This window comes from Phycodurus eques, chromosome 17 (assembly GCF_024500275.1).
Source record: "Phycodurus eques isolate BA_2022a chromosome 17, UOR_Pequ_1.1, whole genome shotgun sequence".
Classification (NCBI taxonomy): domain Eukaryota; kingdom Metazoa; phylum Chordata; class Actinopteri; order Syngnathiformes; family Syngnathidae; genus Phycodurus; species Phycodurus eques.
This window is the reverse complement of record NC_084541.1, coordinates 9,740,487-9,759,717: the sequence shown is the minus strand read 5'-3', so window position 1 is coordinate 9,759,717 and position 19,231 is coordinate 9,740,487. Positions and strand designations below refer to the sequence as shown.

Sequence of the window (19,231 nt, the reverse complement as noted above, 5' to 3'; positions counted from 1 at the left end):
CAGTAGCAAGAGTCATGCTAATCCTGTGAGCTGGCCTCGCTGAACACGGGCCAAGTGCACACTCCACGCCGCCGTGGAGATTACATGCAAACATGCACAGGCACTCACAATGACAGATTAAATGATATGTTATGATTTAAAAAAGAAGAAACCTGCATTTCAATCAGTTAAAATGGGATCATGTAGGGATGTAATTTAGCAGAGTGGATGTCACAATTGTATTTCCATTGTTGCTAAAGATGATGCAGCTTTTAAAGACAAGAATTGGAGTGGGAAATCACATAAATTAGTGGCGGTCAATGTCACAAACTAACCATAGGTCTTATTTTGAAGTGTGTGACTGCATGAGTTTGTGCGTCAGAATGTGTTGGATGGTGTTCATTGTGCGTCAGGTTGCTGCATTACACACAAGCACAGCGTGTTAATCCCTGATCAATCACAGATTTGATAGCGCAGAGATTAAAGGGTTAATCTTCCCTCGTTCTCTCTTTCTGTTTCATTTTCTTGTCCAAACACATTCTTCTCCTTTTTCAATGCTAGTATTTTGTAAAAAAATACTAGATCTCTTTCAAAATACTAATTGTGTAATTGCTGAGATAAACATTCACATTTGTTTTAGAAAAAAGACATAACGATAATAAACACAAGCAATGATGTCATAATTATGATGTCATTACATTTCCTAAAGCCATTACTAAAACAGCTATGTACACTGAAAATACAAAGTCTACACACCTGTGTTCAAATGCCAGGTTTTTGTGATAAAAAAAAAATGGTCCAAGATAAATCATTTCAAAACACTTTCAATCATGAATGTGACATATAACCTGTGCCGTCTTTTCAAAAAATAAATAAAACAACTGAGATAATATGGTTGCACAAGTGTGCACACCCTCTAATAGCTGGGGATGTGGTTGCATTTAGAATTAACCAATCATATTCAAACTCATGTTAAATGGGAGTCAGTACACACCTGGCACCATTTAAAGTGCCTCTAAGTAACCCCAAATAAAGTTGTTCTAATAGGCTTTTCCTTAGGCATTTATTTTCTAGCAGAAGCCTGAATGTTTTGTGCTAACACTGACTGGTATTTGGAACTCATAATTCCCTCCACCTTGACTGTTCCACCTGAAGAAAAACAGCCCCAAAGCATAGCATGATGCCAAATTTCACAATAGGCATGCTATTGTTTTGGTGATGAGCAGTGTGCTTGCACAAAACATACCTTTTGGAAGTATGGCGAAAAAGTTCACCTTTTGTTTCACTGTACCATTTTGTGCGTGTTTTTTTTTCTTTGTCAGATAAGGCTTCCGACTTGCCACCCTACCTACCCCATAGCCTAGACAATTGAAAAGTGGGGAGATTGTTGTCACATGTACTGCACAGGCAGTACTTTCCAGAAATTCGTGCAGCGCCTTCAATGTTGCTGTCGGCCTCTTGGCAGCCTCCCTGACCAGTTGTCTTGTCGTCTTATACATTTTGGAAGGGCGTCTCGTTCTTGGCTGTTGTGCCATATTTTCTCTACTTGATGATGCATGTCTTCACTGTCTTCGATGGTATATTTAATGCCTCAAAACATCTTTTGTACCCTTCTCCTGACTGATACCTAGAGCAATGAGTTCCTTTTGATGCTGTGGAAGCTCTCTGCAGATCATGGCTTGTACTGTAAAATGTGACAACAAAAATGTCAGGAAAAGCCTCCTTCCTACAGGGTATATGTCACATTTGTGGTGGAAAAAGGTTTTGAAATGATTTATCTTGTTGTGAAGACACACATGATGTAAAACTGGAGTTTACAGTGGAGATACCTAAATGAGAAAGTACTGTCTGCTTTTGTAAATAATCTTGGTAGCATGAATAAAATTACATATTTTTGCTAAATATATGGGCAGCACAGTGGACAAGTGGTTAGTAAGTCTGCATGTTCTCCTTGTGCTTGCGTGGGTTTTCTCCAGGCACTCCGGTTTCCTCCCACATCCCAAAAACATGCATGGTAGGTTAATTGACAACTCTAAATTGCCCGTAGGTGTGAATGTGAGTGTGAATGGTTGTTTGTTTGAATGTGCCCTGCGATTGGCTGGCAACCAGTTCTGGGTGTACCCAGCCTCCTCCCCGATGATAGCTGGGACAGGCTCCAGCACGCCCGCGACCCTAGTAAGGAGAAGCGGCTCAGAAAATGGATGGATGGATGGATGGATGGATGGATTGATGGATGGATGGACTCCGGCTTCCTCCCATGTTGCAAAAACATGCTTATTATTTGAAGACTCGAAATTGTCATTTAGTGTGATTGTGAGTGTGAATGGTTTTGTTTGTCTACATGTACCTTTGCTATTGGCTGGTGACCAGTCCAGGGTGTAGCCCGCCTCTTGCCCAAAGTCACCTGGGATATGAGTATATGTAGGTAGTGGCTGGGTGGCTGGATGGATGGTTCAGAATGAAACCTTTAATTTCCTCAAAATACAATGTTTTAATGTATCTGGAATATCTACTAATATCTTTCGTGTAATTGTGTGTGAGCATTGCTATTGTGATCCTGATAGCACGCTGATGCTATTGTTCGTCTTTAAACAACGCTTTACGCAGCCACCAGCATGACATGGTAGGAACGCTGATTTTTAATATGAAATACAGCATTATGTGCATCACAATCCACCACTCAGTTGCGCATAAATGTTTATAATACATTTTATAGGCTGCACTGCTTTGCCATCATAATGAAAATTCAAAGTGAGCAGCCACTCATCACTGTTGTGCATTACAACAAACGTGTGTGTCAGTAATTTCCCTCTCACTTTGATTGCATTTCAAATACTTCTCAGTGTATTCGTAAAGCATCTTTTATGTTTTGAGTTTGGTATTATCACCAATTGGCCTTGAAGTAGAGCTGGTTATGACTGGTTGAAGGCCACCAGATTGCTCTTCGTGTTATCCGATGATCAAAGCGTCCCCTCCCTTTGTCCTTCTACAAGAACAATGTGTGTCTGTCTCAGTGTATCACTCACTCAACAAACAACTTGACACTCTGTAAGACTGATTTTCTTGCAAGAACACAAACTTATTTTCCTCTGCTTTATTCAGAATCACCTCTTTAGAAAACAAGTACCATGTTGCTGTGAAAATTGAGTTAGTGGTTAAAGGTAAAATACTGTTTTTGATACCTTTTTTTAAATGCAGCAACTCATGTAACAACTCATGTAATTGTCTATGTGTCTATATTGGACTCATTTACGAGGACTCGTTCACATGCGCGTCACACGCGTAAAACAACATTGCCGTTGTTGTGTAAAGTTCCCATGCTGCTGCTGTTTTTAGGTCATTGTGGCTCATGAGGTAATTTCCCACCCTTTTAAACAAAGGAAGAATGAATGAATGGACTTGGAGAGCAGGAAGGTGAAACAGAGTGATGTGAGGCGTGCCTGTGTGTGCACGTGTGTGTGTGTATTTGTGTTTGTGCGCGCGTGTGAGCGAGAGGGAGGGAGGGAGGATCGAGGTAGACTCACTGCTCTTCATCTAAACCTCTAATCAGCTCAACAAAGCTCACTCGGGACCTTTCAGTGTGTGTCTGCTATTGGTTAGTCATGTATATGAAGGCATTTGCCCCCCCACCCCTCCAAAAAATTTTTTTTCAGTATTCCTTCGAAGATTCACCTGCCTGGATGTGTTACTAAACACAATTAAGCCCCACCCCATATGGAAGTAGGTTACAATGATTCATGGAGAAAGGATTCGTGTAATATTTCAATAAATGCATAAATTCTCACGATACAGATGGATTTCAATATTCCCAAAGGCTGTAATCTACTCCCACTGACTCCTGTATCTCTGTATAGGTCACAAGAGGCAGTAGGCATGCTCTAATACATGGTGTCAAACTCAAGGCCCGGGGGCCAGATCTGGCCCGCGAAAGCAAATCATGTGCTTGAACTGCCATGATTCTTGCTAAAATCTGTAGAAAAAAATTAAATTGTCATATGGAATAAATAGTTTTGATTGACACAATCAGTGTGGTATTCCTAAAGGCTCTGGATGTTGTGGGGTTGTCCTGGTTGACACGCCTCTGGAACATCACGTGGACATCGGGGACAGTGCCTCTGGATTGGCAGACTGGGGTGGTGGTCCCCCTTTTTAAGAAGGGGGACCGGAGGGTGTGTTCCAACTACAGGATCATCACACTCCTCAGCCTGATAAGGTCTATTCAGGGGTGCTGGAGAGGAGGGTCCGTCGGGAAGTCGAATCTCAGATTCAGGAGGAGCAGTGTGGTTTTCGTCCTGGCCGTGGAACAGTGGACCAGCTCTACACTCTTAGCAGGGTCCTTGAGGGTGCATGGGAGTTCGCCCAACCAGTCTACATGTGTTTTGTGGACTTGGAGAAGGCGTTCGACCGTGTCCCACGGGGTGTCCTGTGGGGGGTGCTTCGGGAGTATGGGGTACCGAACCCCCTGATACGGGCTATTCGGTCCCTGTACGACCGGAGTCAAGAGTTTAGTCCACATATCCGGCAGTAAGTCGGACTCGTTTCCGGTGAGGGTTGGACTCCGCCAAGGCTCCCCTTTCTCGCCGATTCTGTTCATAACTTTTATGGACAGAATTTATAGGCGCAGCCGAGGCGTAGAGGGGGTCCGGTTTAGTGGCCTCAGTATTGCATCTCTGCTTTTTGCAGATGATGTGGTTTTGTTGGCTTCATCAAGCCGTGACCTCCAACTCTCACTGGAGCAGTTCGCAGCCGAGTATAAAGCAGCTGGGATTGGAATCAGCACCTCCGAATCTGAGACCATGGTCCTCAGTCGGAAAAGGGTGGCGTGCCCTCTCCAGGTCAGGGATGAGATCCTGCCCCAAGTGGAGTAGTTCAAGTATCTTGGGGTCTTGTTCACGAGTGAGGAAAGAATGGAACGGGAGATCGACAGGCGGATCGGTGTAGCGTCTGCGGTGATGCGGACTTTGTATCGTTGTGGTAAAGAAGGAGCTAAGCCGGAAGGCGAAGCTCTTGATTTACCGGTCGATTTACGTTCCTACCCTCACCTATGGTCACAAGCTGTGGGTCGTGACTGAAAGAACAAGATCCCGGATACAAGCGGCCGAAATGAGTTTCCTCCGCAGGGTGTCCGGGCTCTCCCCTAGAGATAGGGTGAGAAGCTCGGTCATCCAGGAGGATCTCAGAGTAGAGCCGCTGCTCCTCTACATCGAGAGGAGCCAGATGAGGTGGCTGGGGCATCTGAATCGGATGCCTCCTGGACGCCTCCCCGGTGAAGTGTTCCGGGAGGAGACCCTGGGGACGACCCAGGACACGCTGGAGAGACTGCATCCTTCGGCTGGCCTGGGAACGCCTCGGGATCCCCCCGGAAGAGCTGGATGAAGTGGCTGGGGAGAGGGAAGTCTGGGCGTCCCTGCTAAAGCTACTGCCCCTGCGACCCGACCTCGAATAAGCGGTAGAAAATGGATGGATGGATGGATGGGCATTTTTTTTGTTGTAAAATGTATTCTGCAGCACATTCTGTCTAGTAAATCATCATATTTGGGACGTCTGACAATTATGATAGGATGAAAAGATGTAAACACATTGATATTATTATGCTGTTTGTGTGTTTGTGTATGAGAATGGGAGCAGCTATTGTTTGGAGCCTGTTTTGTTCAGTGTGCCATCCTTGTGCTCTGCTTCACTGCATTATAAATCAATCAGCAGGCTAGCTGCTTAAAAGTAAGCCCACTCACACACTTACTGGCTCACTTTTAGTGTCTGTCTGGCCATACAGCACAAGTAAACACGTGAGTGAAGTACGCTACGTGAAGTCCGGGAGGCTCTGGAGTGGATTTGTTCCAGAGGATCACTCCCACTAACTAACTGAGTTAGTTAGTTAGTTCCCACAGTACCAGTTAGTTCCCACAGTAACAGTACCTTACTTACAGCTCTCTTATTTATACCTGACTGTAATCCACCACCTCTGACCTCAGCTCCCTTTTCATGCTGTCCAACTGTATCACCTTTGACATAAGCTGTGCTGACCACATAAATTATTTTACAGATATTGCATTGTCTATTATTCCTGCCATTTAGATGGAAAATTAGTTAAAACTAAGACAAAAATGCTATGAGAGAAATTGTTGTTCATGATGACTGTATATACTACAATAGTGTGTAGAGCCGTGCAATATAACGATATATATCGTAGTGAGCCACCCTGACCCATGCGTTCCATGAGAATACATGATTTTGTGAGCCTTGTGTTTGACAAGAATGAGTTTAGATGCCCTACGTCTCGGACACGACACTAACATTGTATAAATTAAGTTTAACGTAAATACAGCAATGCTGGTATTTTGCGGTAGCATTTTTACATGACCTCGCAAATACTGGTTTATGGCACTGCGAGAGGGGCATTGATAAAAACAACATCATACTGTACATTACATTGCATTACAGTGGACGCAAGAGCAGCGAACATCCCTTGAAAACCGATTGTACTATCAAATATTTTGGATGGTATTGTTCCACTGGATATTTGTGTTCAATTGTATTTTATTCATCTTTTGTTTTTGTTTTCTATATAATATGTATCATGTTTTATAAATAAATGGCAAACCGATATGAGAACATTGCCATTAATTTTGTGCAATTTTAAGGAAAAATACCAAATGGGGATATATACAGTATCATTATCTGGATATAAAATTACAGTACCTACTGATCCCGACTGGTTACCACATCTGCCTCACATTTCTGGGGACGGGGGTTCAAATCCCGGCCCCGCCTTTGTGGAGTTTGCATGTTCTCCCCGTGCCTGGGTGGGTTTTCTCCGGGCACTCTGGTTTCTTCCCACATCCTAAAAACATGCGTGGTAGGTTGATTGAAGACTCTAAATTACCCGTAGGTGTGAATGTGAGTGCGAATGGTTGTTTGCTTCTATGTGCCCTGCGATTGGCTGGCAACCGGTTCAGGGTGTACCCTGCCTCCTGCCCGAAGATAGCTGGGATAGGCTCCAGCAGCCCGCGACCCTAGTGAGGATAAGCGGTAAAGATAATGGATGGATGGATGGCTATATCAGGATGTAAAATTTTGTCCATATCGCACAGCACTAATAGTGTGTGTATAAGTGTGTCTGCTTAAAATGTGGTTGCCTTATACTGTGTGTCTGTCTTTCTTTCTTTGTTATGTCATAGGAGGGAATGGCCAAACTGTAGAAATGGATGATGGGAAGTCAGGGTACCTGGGCTCCAAGGTGGATCTTCGCTGCCGTTTCATCAACAGCTCGCCGCCCGTCAAAATCTCACAGGTACTTGTCCACTCTAGCAGCTCCGCTCACATTGAGGCCCTGAATAACCACTTCGCTCGCCATTAGGAGCTAGAAAATTAGGGATTGTTGTGGAAATTTCTGTTTGTTGGTGTGAGTTGCAAAATTTTAGACGTCTTTAATATTTATTTTCTTAGTATCAAAAGAGAAAACAAGTGAAAAAGGAGTGCATTCAACCAAGCATCTCTCTCCTTTGTCTCCTTGCCAGTATTCGCGTCATAAAAGTATCTTCTTTATAATACCTTGAATTGAGAGGAGGAAAGCACCCGCACTGATCCCAAATACCAAGAGGAGCACAAACATAGATTACACTCAGAAACCTAACAAAGCAACCCTCTAATGCACCTCACTAGCTTGATATTTTGCAGAACGTAGGGGACAGTTTTTTTCTGGCTATCACCTCGCCAACTTCCCCCAAGACGGGAGAGGTTGTGCTTATCAAATTTCGAAGGACAGACGTTAGAAGGTTTCCATTCACAATTGTTTCGGGACAAAAACATCACATGGGGGTCTTGTTTTAACAATGTTTCCATTCCAGGACACCATCATGATCTACTTAAATATAAACATAATTCTAAACATGTAGTATTGTTCAGTTATTACCTACCTTTGTTCCAGATTATAACTATTGGAATCAGAAAACCTTGATTAACTTTGCATGTACAAATAAAGATTTTATTCAGGTTGAACTCCAAATTATTCAACTTTTGGGACATTTAATGAGAGCTCAATTTGAAAAGGCCCACTTCCATCTGTGCCTTCCTAGGTGACGTGGCAGAAACTGGTGAACGGCACCAAGCAGAACATGGCCATTGCCAACCCGTCCCTCGGGGTGTCCGTAGCCCCTCCCTACAAGGACCGCGTCACCTTCAAGAACGCTGCCGTGAGGCGTCGAACTCCGACCCTTGAAGACACCACCATCACCTTCTCCACGTTGCGTCTGTCTGACGAAGCTACCTACATCTGTGAATACACCACCTTCCCTGCGGGCAACAGGGAAAACAAGGTCAACCTGACTGTATATGGTAAGAACCTCCTCCATCTGTACAAAGTAACATCGCCAACTAATGGCCTGGCATATGTATTACAGCATTTTTAGTAGGTTTTTGCTGGTAAGTGTAAATGGGGGACGGCATGGTGGACGACTGGTTAGAGCGTCAGCCTCACAGTTCTGAGGACCCGGGTTCAATCCCCGGCCCCGCCTGTGTGGAGTTTGCATGTTTTCACCGTGCCTGCGTGGGTTTTCTCCGGGCACTCCGGTTTCCTCCCACATTCCAAAAACATGCATGAATTGGTGACTCTAAATTACCCGTAGGTGTGAATGTGAGTGCGAATGGTTGTTTGTTTGTATGTGCCCTGCGACTGGCTGGCAACCAGTTCAGGGTGTACCCCACCTCCTGCCCGATGATAGCTGGGATAGGCTCCAGCACGCCCGCGACCCTAGTGAGGAGAAGCGGCTCAGAAAATGGATGGATGGATGTAAACATTTTTATAAGAATGTCATATACACGTGAAACTTTTCCATCCATCCATTTTCTGCAGCGCTTGTCCTCATTAAGGTAGCAGGTGAGCTGGAGCCTATCCCAGCACCCTGGACTGGTCACCAGCCAATCGCAGGTCACATTTAGACCAACAACCCTTTTAGCTTTTGCCAAAAGTCAGCTCGGAAAGGCTTTTGCTCCCCACAACCCTGAACAGAAAATTCAATTATAGAAAATGGATGGATGAACATTCAATTTAATAATACAGTAAGTACATTGTACAAATATTGTACAAATATACCATACATGAATATACCAATGTGTATATAGTCCTGTGATGTACTTCAAAAAATGTCTAGGTGGTGCTATTATGAAATTTACAGTTGTTTCTAATTAATTAAGACTACGGTCTCTCAGGTAGAATTTCTATCCATTTTATATATGGAATTCCAGATTAATGCAATCAGTTTGTATTTCTTCATATCATTGTTATTTTTGCTACCATGTTTAGTTCGTCCGACCACTCAGATGAGTCTGTCCACGCCCACGCTGGTAGCTCGTGCATCCAACCTGAAGACGCCGGTGGCGTCGTGCATCTCCGCTAATGGAAAACCACCCGGTGTCATCAGGTGCATGTTCATTTTATCACACTTGAATTCATTGTGCTCTTTTTTTTTTTAAGCTGAATTTTATCAAATTCATTTATTAACTTGTATATTCCGATGTTAAAATGGCTTGTATTGAAGTCCCTTGTTCAAGTATTTATATTATCAAGAGCAGGATTTCTCAAACTGAGGGTCTGGACCCAAAATTGGTCGCCGGCTACTTTGATTATTCGAAGAAATGCTGTTTTACTGATCATCAAGCAGGCACAGTTTCTTGACAAATGGCTTTTAAATCATCCATCCATCCATCCATCCATTTTCTGAGCCGCTTCTCCTCACTCGGGTCGCGGGCGTGCTGGAGCCTATCCCAGCTGTCATCGGGCAGGAGGCGGGTTACACCCTGAACTGGTTGCCAGCCAATCGCAGGGCACATAGAAACAAACAACCATTCGCACTCACAGTCACGCCTACGGGCAATTTAGAGTCTCCAATTAATGCATGTTTTTGGGATGTGGGAGGAAACCGGAGTGCCCGGAGAAAACCCACGCAGGCATGGGGAGAAGATGCAAACTCCACACAGGCGGGGATTGAGCCCGGGTCCTTAGAACCGTGAGGCTGACACTCTAACCAGTCGCCCACCGTGCCGCCGCTTTTAAATCATGTTTGATTTAATTCATGTGTGTGTTATTTGTCTTTATCATTCATATCATTGTATTGTCTATGTAAAATAGTTAAAATTTGTAACAGGAATACATAAATAAAAGTACATCTGGATCCAGAGAAAAAAACTAATTTCTGATATGTGCCTTCCGCTGAAAACTTTTTAGATCATTCTCAACTTTAACTTCGAAGTGTATTTTTTTTTCAGTGTGGCTTTAATACTCCTTTAGAAAAAAAAAATCCTTCAAAAGGAATATATTGTACAGATCCACTACTTAAAGGGGCAATGTGGTGACGTCAGGACCTGATTGCATGCAGTTTAACTTATCTTGTGTAGTTTTGTACCATTACTCCAGATTCCAAAAGCCATATTAGAGGACAGACCAAAACTTTAAAACTCGCCATTTAATCAACCTTAAAAGCCCCTATTCTGTTATTACATAAGTATGCACTGATGTGTCACAACACTGATATGCTTATTCTTTGGGCAGGTGGGAGACGAGGGTGCCAGGTGAAGTGAGCACCCGTGAGTACAGAAACTCGGACGGCACCTTCACCATTCAGAGCGACTACATTCTGGTGCCCAGCAGGGAAACGCACAAGGAGACGCTCACTTGTGTCACCTTGTACAACGAGGAGGTATTCACCGACAGCGTCACTCTCGATATTCAGTGTAAGTCATCCTCATGAAAAAGCACATTTTGGTCATCATGGGTTGTGTAGTGCGCAGGTTCTCAAACTGGAGTCCCCAGAACATACGGGTCCGCGAGCTGCAACTTGGGGTCAGCCAAATAATTAGCAATAAATTATTTTTTAGTATCATTTTCAAAAAGAGCATTCCTACATATGGCGAGGCCAATAAAACAAACATACAGTACTAAACAAGTCACCCCTCCCCACCTTATCTTTGGCCCAAAGAAAAGCTCTGGTATAATTGTGACATATATAAATGTGACATCTTTGCATGTGTGTGGCCTTTGTACTGTAGCTCTATCACTCTCTGTTCTCATGTCGAGCTGTACAGGTGATGCAAGGCAACCTCGGCAAAATATTTTCAACTTAGAAGCACATGCCTTGGGTCAAAAGTTTTCAACAGGTTGATAAATCATGCTTTTGCAACCTATACATGTTGCCCTGTGAATAAAACAAAGCCCTGCTGTGACTAGCGAAAACCTGCTGGTAATATGACTGTGATGCACAAGATGGCAACAAAAGACAGTTTTTGTCTACATGAAGTTCCTTTACTGACTTCAACATAGTTCATCGACACCAATATTCCACACGATGGCGCCAAAGTAATACTTGTATTGCTTTGGTCTGCGCACAACAACAGTGAATAGATTAGTTTTTCCACAAAAATGGAGGATAGGTTCCAAAAGCTGATCTGCCGACAGGTGAATTAGAAAATATATGAAGGTTCACTGTAAATATACATTCCATCTTTATCAATGTTAAGCGCAATTGACTACGTAATTGTGTTTTACCAGGCGCCATTCTTGTCATATGGAAAACAATGTGAAAATTATTCCAATGACGGTGTCTGTTTCTTAGTCAGAATTAATCTCACAAGTGGCTTTTTTGAAAAATAGTAGCTCGAGCGGTCGGAAAGGTCAATTGATATAGCCACAAAATTGCTAGTTTGGTAACACTGAATGTGATTCTTTTTAAACCAGCTCCTATCTGTTCGCACTCCTGTTGTTAGTGAAAGCGGTGAACAGATAGCTAGTGACAATGGGTAAATACTGAATATCCTTCAGTTGAATTTGTTTCCTTCATGAATCATGAATATGTATTTACCTTGAAATGTTCTTAGAATAAATTATTTCCATGGTATTTGGGATGCACACAGTAGTTATGTTGATGTGGCGTTAGGATTGTCAGGTGGCTCCTGGAAAAACGTGCAAACCCCTCGTGCGGTGGATTCATCGTCCTTCTTTGTGTGCGCACTCCAGATGAACCCGATGTTCTGGTTGACGGCTACGACGGAAACTGGTACCTGAACAGAGAGAACGTCCAGCTGAGCTGCCAAGCCGACGCCAACCCGGCCGTCTCCCTCTACCAGTGGAGGCTGTGGGTGAAGAGGATTGGAAAAAAAAGCATGACAGTAAATATTCCATTTTCAAGTTTCTCACTCTATCTTCTTCAGGATAAACGGCTCCATGCCAAGCAGCGCTGAGATCAGAGACAACGTCCTCATCTTTAAAGGGCCGGTCACGTACGATCTGCAGGGTACTTATGTGTGCGATGCCACTAACAGCATCGGGACCAGATCGGGCTTCGTGGAGATTAGCGTCATAGGTATGAGACCACTTTGCATTACATCTCAAGATTCTCGAGTTGATCTTGTTACATGTGTGCCTGGTTTCTTTACAGACAAGCCGTTACCGCAGATAGCAACGGGTGATGTCATCAGCGTGGTGGCCTTATTGTTGGCGGCAGGCGTGCTGATGGGAATTACCATCACAGTACTGGTGCTCAAGATCAGAAGCAGAAAAGATGACGGCTCGTATGTAAACACTTTTATGGCTGACTCATCTTTCAGGTCCAATAAACAACAACCGTTATAGAAAATGGATGGATGTATACAACCTATAAATAAACCCATAAATAAAAGCAGAATACAATGAGTTGCAAAAGCAGAATACAATGAGTTGCAAATCATGTTCATGTTCTATATTTAATTGAATAATAAAAAAAAAAGCTGGAACAGGTGGCAAAAAAGACTGAGAAAGTTGAGGAATGCTCATCAAACACCTGTTTGGAACATCCCACAGGTGAACAGGCTAATTAGGAATAGGTGGGTGCCATGATTGGGTATAAAAGGAGCTTCCCTGAATTGCTCAGTCATTCACAAGCAAAGATGGGGCGAGGTTCACCTCTTTGTGAACAAGTGCGTGAGAAAATAGTCAAACAGTTTAAGGACAATGTTCCTCAACGTGCAAGGAATTTAGGGATTTCATCATCTACGGTCCATAATGTCATCAAAAGGTTCAGAGAATCTGGAGAAATCACTGCATGTAAGCGCCAAGGCCCAAAACCAACATTGAAAGCCCATGACCTGCGATCCCTCAGGCGGCACTGCATCAAAAACCGACATCAATGTGTAAAGGATATCACCACATGGACTCAGGAACACTTCAGAAAACCAATGTCAGTAAATACAGTTCGGCGGTACATCCGTAAGTGCAACTTGAAACTCTACTATGCAAACACCTAGAAACGGGGCCCAAGCTCATCTAAGATGGACTGATGCAAAGTGGAAAAGTGTTCTGTGGTCTGACGAGTCCACATTTCAAATTGTTTTTGGAAATTGTGAACGTCGTGTCCTCCGGGCCAAAGAGGAAAAGAACCATCCGGACTATTATCAACGCAAAGTTCAAAAGCCAGGATCTATGATGGTATGGGGCTGTGTTAGTGTCCATCGTATGGGTAACTTACACATCTGCACCATTAACAGGCACCATTAATGCTGAAAGGTACATACAGGTTTTGGAGAAACATATGCTGCCATCCAAGCAACGTCTTTTTCATGGACGCTGTTTATTTCAGCAAGACAATGCCAAACCACATTCTGCACGTGTTACAACAGCGTGGCTTCGTAGTAAAAGAGTGCGGGTACTAGACTGGCCTGCCTGCAGTCCAGACCTGTCTCCCATTGAAAATGTGCGCCGCATTATGAAGCGTAAAATACGACAACGGAGACCCCGGACTGTTGAACAGCTGAAGCTGTAAATCAAGCAAAAATGGAAAATAATTCCACCTACAACGCTTCAACAATTAGTGTCCTCAGTTCCCAAACGTTTATTGAATGTTGTTCAAAGAAAAGGTGATGTAACACAGTGGTAAACATGACCCTGTCCCAGGTCTTTTGGAACATGTTGCAGCCATAAAATTCCAATTCTCTTTGCTAAAAACAATAAAGTTTATCAGTTTGAACATTAAATATCTTGTCTTTGTAGTGTATTCAATTAAATATAGGTTGAACATGATTTGCAAATCATTGTATTCTGTTTTCATTTATGTTTAACACAACGTCCCAACTTCATTGGAATTGGGGTTGTACATACTGTATGTCATCATGTGTGTATGCCAACAACAATTTATTGCGAAATACCCACCAATAGTATTTTTTTCCAGATTGATTTATATCCATTAGCCAGGAAGTTACATACAGTCTAAAAATAAACACATTTTAAATTCAAAAAATAACTTGATATTGTTGACTCCATTGATTAGACCATTTGCTGTCTTTCTTTTTGCGCAGAGACGACTCTCCGTCAAGGAAACTGTCCCAGCCGATACGCAAAAGACCCGCGGAAGATATTCAGGTACGCATACATTCACTGGTCACATCATTAGGTACATGTAATAAAATCTCATTAAAATTCTGAATTTATAATTACAATAATACGCAAGAGTTAATGAGAGTGTAGTTGGCTGTTGTTAGCTCACCTTAGCCAGTCTGTGCGTTGAGTGCCTGAGCGTCAGTTGTGGACATAGCAGTTGGTGTATGACTGTATTGTTTGTTGAATTAAGTCATTAAACGTGCACAGACGGATGCATCTATCTTTGAGCACTTGCTGGGGCATAACAATAACTGTAAATGATCCCAAACTCTGAACGTTCGCTGTCTTTTACGGACTCTTTCCTCCTGGCTCGTGGCCATCGCACCAACATATTTTTACAGAGGAGTGCATGCATCTGCAGTAACATTAGTCCTTGTGGAAAAATTATCCCTGCGAAGCTTCGAGGGAGAGATTTTGGTTCGACTTTGTTTGTAAGCGAGTTATTCAATTCATCGCTTCTGCTCTATCTGTATACAGACATCTCTTGCCTATCGCGGTTCACTTTTTGCATTCTCACTGTGTCATGGATTATGAAATCGTATATGGGTCATTCCACAGATGTGGTGAAATGTTACGAGCAATTATTCACGGCAAAATACATGAAAAGGCATCAAATACTAACACACAACAGTATTGTCAGTCATCAGGTATCAGCATGTAGATATAAAATAATATTGTATCAAGAATTTTCCATATCCAATTATTTTGCAATAAACCATGTCAAACGCATTTTTGTGGTTTTTGACCACCACCGAAGTGTGACATTTTACAGTCATCCACGGAAATAGGCACAGTGTGAAAAATATTGGCAAAATCATGCAACCACTTCGCCAATATCTGCAGGAAGGGTGCGCCTATCACTCAACAGTACTTAATGACATCCCACGACGAGATTTCTTAGAGGCACTTATTAGAAATGGGCATCGTGCTCGTAACTTTGTCGTTAAAACACGTTACGATCAAAGCGGCCACTCAATTTCATAACTGTAAACAAACAACGGCCATTTTACGACGGCTGTTTGGAATTGATGCAATAATCTCCAAAAATAATCATAGAAGGATCAATCAATTGCTTCAGAAGGAGTAGGAGACAATATTGACTTACATTTTTAAGTGTCGGTCATATTTTTGTTTGAGCGACTTGGACAAAATAACAAAAACGGCTGACTATTTTGCGACATTGATCACCCAGAACCATTTTCGGCGTACATACGACCAGCATACGGCAGCATTTGAGCTTGATGGGAACACGCAGCGGCCGGTAGAACCTGGTAAGTGTTTTCAAGAAAATAATGTCAAAATGTTACAAGCTTCGATCTCAAACGGTCTAGTTACTAGCAATGATGAAAAGTGAGTTTGTAAGAATTAGATGGTTTCTTGTTTGATTCGTTGAAGGAGAAATGATTGGTGAGTTTCGACCGTTTTCTATCGCTAGTGCACAGGCTGTTTTCTGTGTCTCCTGACTGCACTGCTGACTCGCTGGTAATTTTGACGAGTCACAGCAGTGTTGAGGACGTGGTCATGATTATTCACATACTTCCGATTATAAAGGCCTCCTGTCAAAGGCCTCCTGTCAAATGCTTTTAACTATCTTTGATCAAAACATATTCACTTTGTTGATAAAAAATGTCAATGTTGTGTGGTGCACTGTGGATTGTTACTGGTGCTTGTAACGTGCCATGGGCACTGGCAAAGACCGCCGGCGTCAAAATTACGCACAGGTCTAAATGGCTGTATTATTGTTAACTAACACTGACTCCTGTAGAGACATTATGTTCAGAACGATGTGTTAACGTTTTGAAATCATTGTATTGTTCAGTCAAGGATTGGTATTTGGAATACATGTTGAAACTCTGGAATGCCATGGTGTGTCTAACTGGAAATGTGTTTGACTGGCAGAAAGCCCAGTCAAAGTTCAAAAAGAATTTTGTGTGTACTTCCAACTGACAAAGCCAGATGCCTCTGGCTGCTAGTAAGTGTCCATGGTCATGTACCATATTGTGTGAAAAATTCCCAAGGTTTTCATACAATAAACAGCTTTCCGTGTTCATATCTAGAGTCAGTGTTACAAGCGACCACTGGTCAAATAATGGTCATATTAAGTAAACTATGTATGTTTTTATCCCATGAACCCCTAAAGGTAACTGGAATACTTCAAAGAAATTTTACGAACATTTTCAACAAAATGATTCAAGTGCTTAAATTTTTCTTACATGTCACAAATTGTGTACCACCTCAGTGGAATGACCCATATATCTAATTTTATATTACAGCTTTTTCACAATATCGCGGGATTTTTTGGTGATCATTTTTCCACACAAACCCACGTGCCAATAAGCACAAGCCAGGAGTAAAGAGAGAGTGAATTTTCAAAGTTTGGGATCATTTTACACAGGAAGAGGAAGATAAAGTGCAATGTGTCTACTGCAAAGCAGAACTGCCTTACACAACGCATAAATGTTTTTTTTTGTTTAAAAAAAAAAGAGGAATTAAAACCAAAACAAGACTTTTTGTCCTCAATGTGCAAACAAAAACACGCAACACAGTGACAGGAATGATGGTGAAAGGACATTGATAACTTTGCATTCCTCGCAGCTCTGGCTCACTGTAGCAACAAAATAATTTATCTACTTTTATTTTACAAAACAAAATAAATTCCATATTATCATAGTGTGATCTTACAGTGTTTTAACTAAAGCATTCAGATACAAATAATAATTTTCCTAGTAATCCAGTTTTACAATGATGTACTGTATTACAAAAGAACACATTCACTCTCATTTACGCAGTGTCCCTGGACACACCTTGCACACTCACGCAGCTGCCGCCTGCCTGCCTACTTTCATTCTGAAGAGCGAAATAGGAAATACAGCAGGCATACATTCTTTCTATTAACATGTCCAAACAGGTCCCTCTGCTGGTCACTTTTACTATTACAGTTGATTCACTGTATATTCCAGAACAACAACATCGCAGCCCCTGCGATGTGACTATTGTGCACACGTACATTACAATGACAGTGCTCAAATGAAATATCGTGCAGCCCCAGTCGGGATTCACTGTGTACTGAGGTCCTCTTAATGTACTCACACGTTTAACTTATGTACCTTCTGCCATCGAGTGGAAGAGTGTTTGTTCTGTTTGTCACTATACATTGGTGGCATAGATAGAAAGATGAAAAAAAGATGAGTTATAGTAAATAATGATTTGTCTCGGCACAGTGGTTGGGAATCACTGAGCTAAAGTAAAGAGTTTTGCTAACCTCTTCACAGCATTCGGGGCGTTTCTACGAGGAGCTTCCTAACACAGCGGACTACGTGAGCTACAGGCTAGCCTGTAACAAGGAGGACTACCCAGAGCCCTACTCCCCCCCCATTAATCCCCCTTTGTCTTTCCTACCCCAGCACCCCTACCACTCTCCACAAGCCACCACGGGCAGCAGCAGCAGCACCAACTCGTCCAAGAACACCTTCTCTCCACCCTCGCACTCCGCCGCCATCTTTAAGTACCCCTCAGTGCCGGGCCTGCCCCCTCCTCCCCCGGGGGTGGGGGCGTACACATTTCCTAAAGAGCAGTACGTCTGACCTGGCAGGGTGTCGAGGAAATCTCACACACAACAACACATTTGGAACACAAACGTTTCTCAAGAGGAGGTTGGAAAACTCTACTTGGACTACTTGGCAGTTTGTTTTCTGACTGTCTGCAACACTTGGGTGGGCAATGCAGCTTTAGGACTTTTTTGTCCACTTTTACAACACATTTTCTCCCCTTGTGTCCTGTATTTTATTTAATTACCTATTTTGTGAAAGGGAATATTCTCTCAGCCAAATTATGTCTCTTATTTATAGCTGTCCATCACTCATTTTAATTTGTAACGGAATCGTTTAATGTGGCTCACCCCTTTACCGATCCTCTACGATTGTATGTTTTTGTAAGAAAACCCCCCACATGAAAATAACATTTAAAAAAAGGTATTTCATAATTTATGTTTAATAATCACTGTCATTGTCCTGTATTGTAAATTCAGATCATTCCCAACACTGAATCACAGCATACCTCACCTTTTATGTCCTGATTTATTGTTTGTAATTTGACATGACATTTTTATTGACTGGAGATGTTTTGTTGTTGTTGACATTTATAGAATAACGTGTTTGTTTGTTTATTTTAGTATTCACTGACACTGGTTGTTGGACGAACTCAGAATTTTTAGCATTTAAATAAAAAATGAGCAAGAGGCTTGTATCATTGGTGTTGTCAGTCACTTTTAACAAACATTTAAGCATAAGTGTGCAACCCCAAATGCTTTTTTGTGGTAATGGCACGACTGACATACATAAGGAATTATCCCTCAAGCCATTTTCTATTGCACTTGTCCTTATTCCTCCCTGATCACAAGCTAGTGCATCAAAGTGATTTTGAACAAAGATACATTATTTGTTCTAAATTGTTATAATTTTGGACAAATTAAGTGAATTTGGATCATTTCCCGTGGCACGCCCGATGATCTGTCATAGCCCACTTATGTGCTGCGGGACAGTTGATTGGGAATCACTGCATGAAGGAACCATTTTTTGGTCACCTTGGCAAATCCCACCTGTCACACCAAGTCTAGTCATCAAAATATACATCGAAAATATTGACAAAAATAACACTTAAAAATACAAAATAATAATAAATAAATATTTCACATCCCCAAATGAAAATCCCTTATGCAGTCCCACCTCCACCTTAAATTTGTCTGTCACACTTACAGCACAACTCACCACTGTTCTGCTGCCCTCGTACACGTCCTGTAATTATTCTAACATACTTCTCTGCCACTCCAGACTTCCGTATGCAGTACCACAG

General features: G+C 42.3%; 1 protein-coding gene and 1 long non-coding RNA gene across 3 annotated transcripts in view; one reads left to right on the top strand and one right to left on the bottom strand.

Annotated features, from left to right (window-relative positions):
- LOC133415558 (nectin-1-like) overlaps positions 1-18,625 on the top strand; it is a 24,255-nt gene extending 5,630 nt beyond the window's left edge. Inside the window, exons 3-11 of one of the 2 annotated variants that reach the window (XM_061701666.1) lie at positions 7,158-7,270; positions 8,055-8,313; positions 9,281-9,398; positions 10,526-10,707; positions 11,987-12,104; positions 12,181-12,332; positions 12,408-12,540; positions 14,299-14,362; positions 17,653-18,625. In XM_061701666.1, the coding sequence (XP_061557650.1) occupies positions 7,158-7,270; positions 8,055-8,313; positions 9,281-9,398; positions 10,526-10,707; positions 11,987-12,104; positions 12,181-12,332; positions 12,408-12,540; positions 14,299-14,362; positions 17,653-17,964 (1,451 nt within the window). In that variant the 3' untranslated portion in view covers positions 17,965-18,625. The remainder of the gene's footprint in view (positions 1-7,157; positions 7,271-8,054; positions 8,314-9,280; positions 9,399-10,525; positions 10,708-11,986; positions 12,105-12,180; positions 12,333-12,407; positions 12,541-14,298; positions 14,363-17,652) is intronic. The other variant, XM_061701667.1, reaches the window with a different exon arrangement.
- On the bottom strand, positions 7,890-19,231 carry LOC133415562 (uncharacterized). Its single transcript, XR_009770151.1, has 3 exons — positions 19,147-19,231; positions 11,832-12,102; positions 7,890-8,271 (listed from the first exon to the last, which is right to left on the bottom strand). It is a non-coding gene; the product is annotated as an uncharacterized LOC133415562 (long non-coding RNA).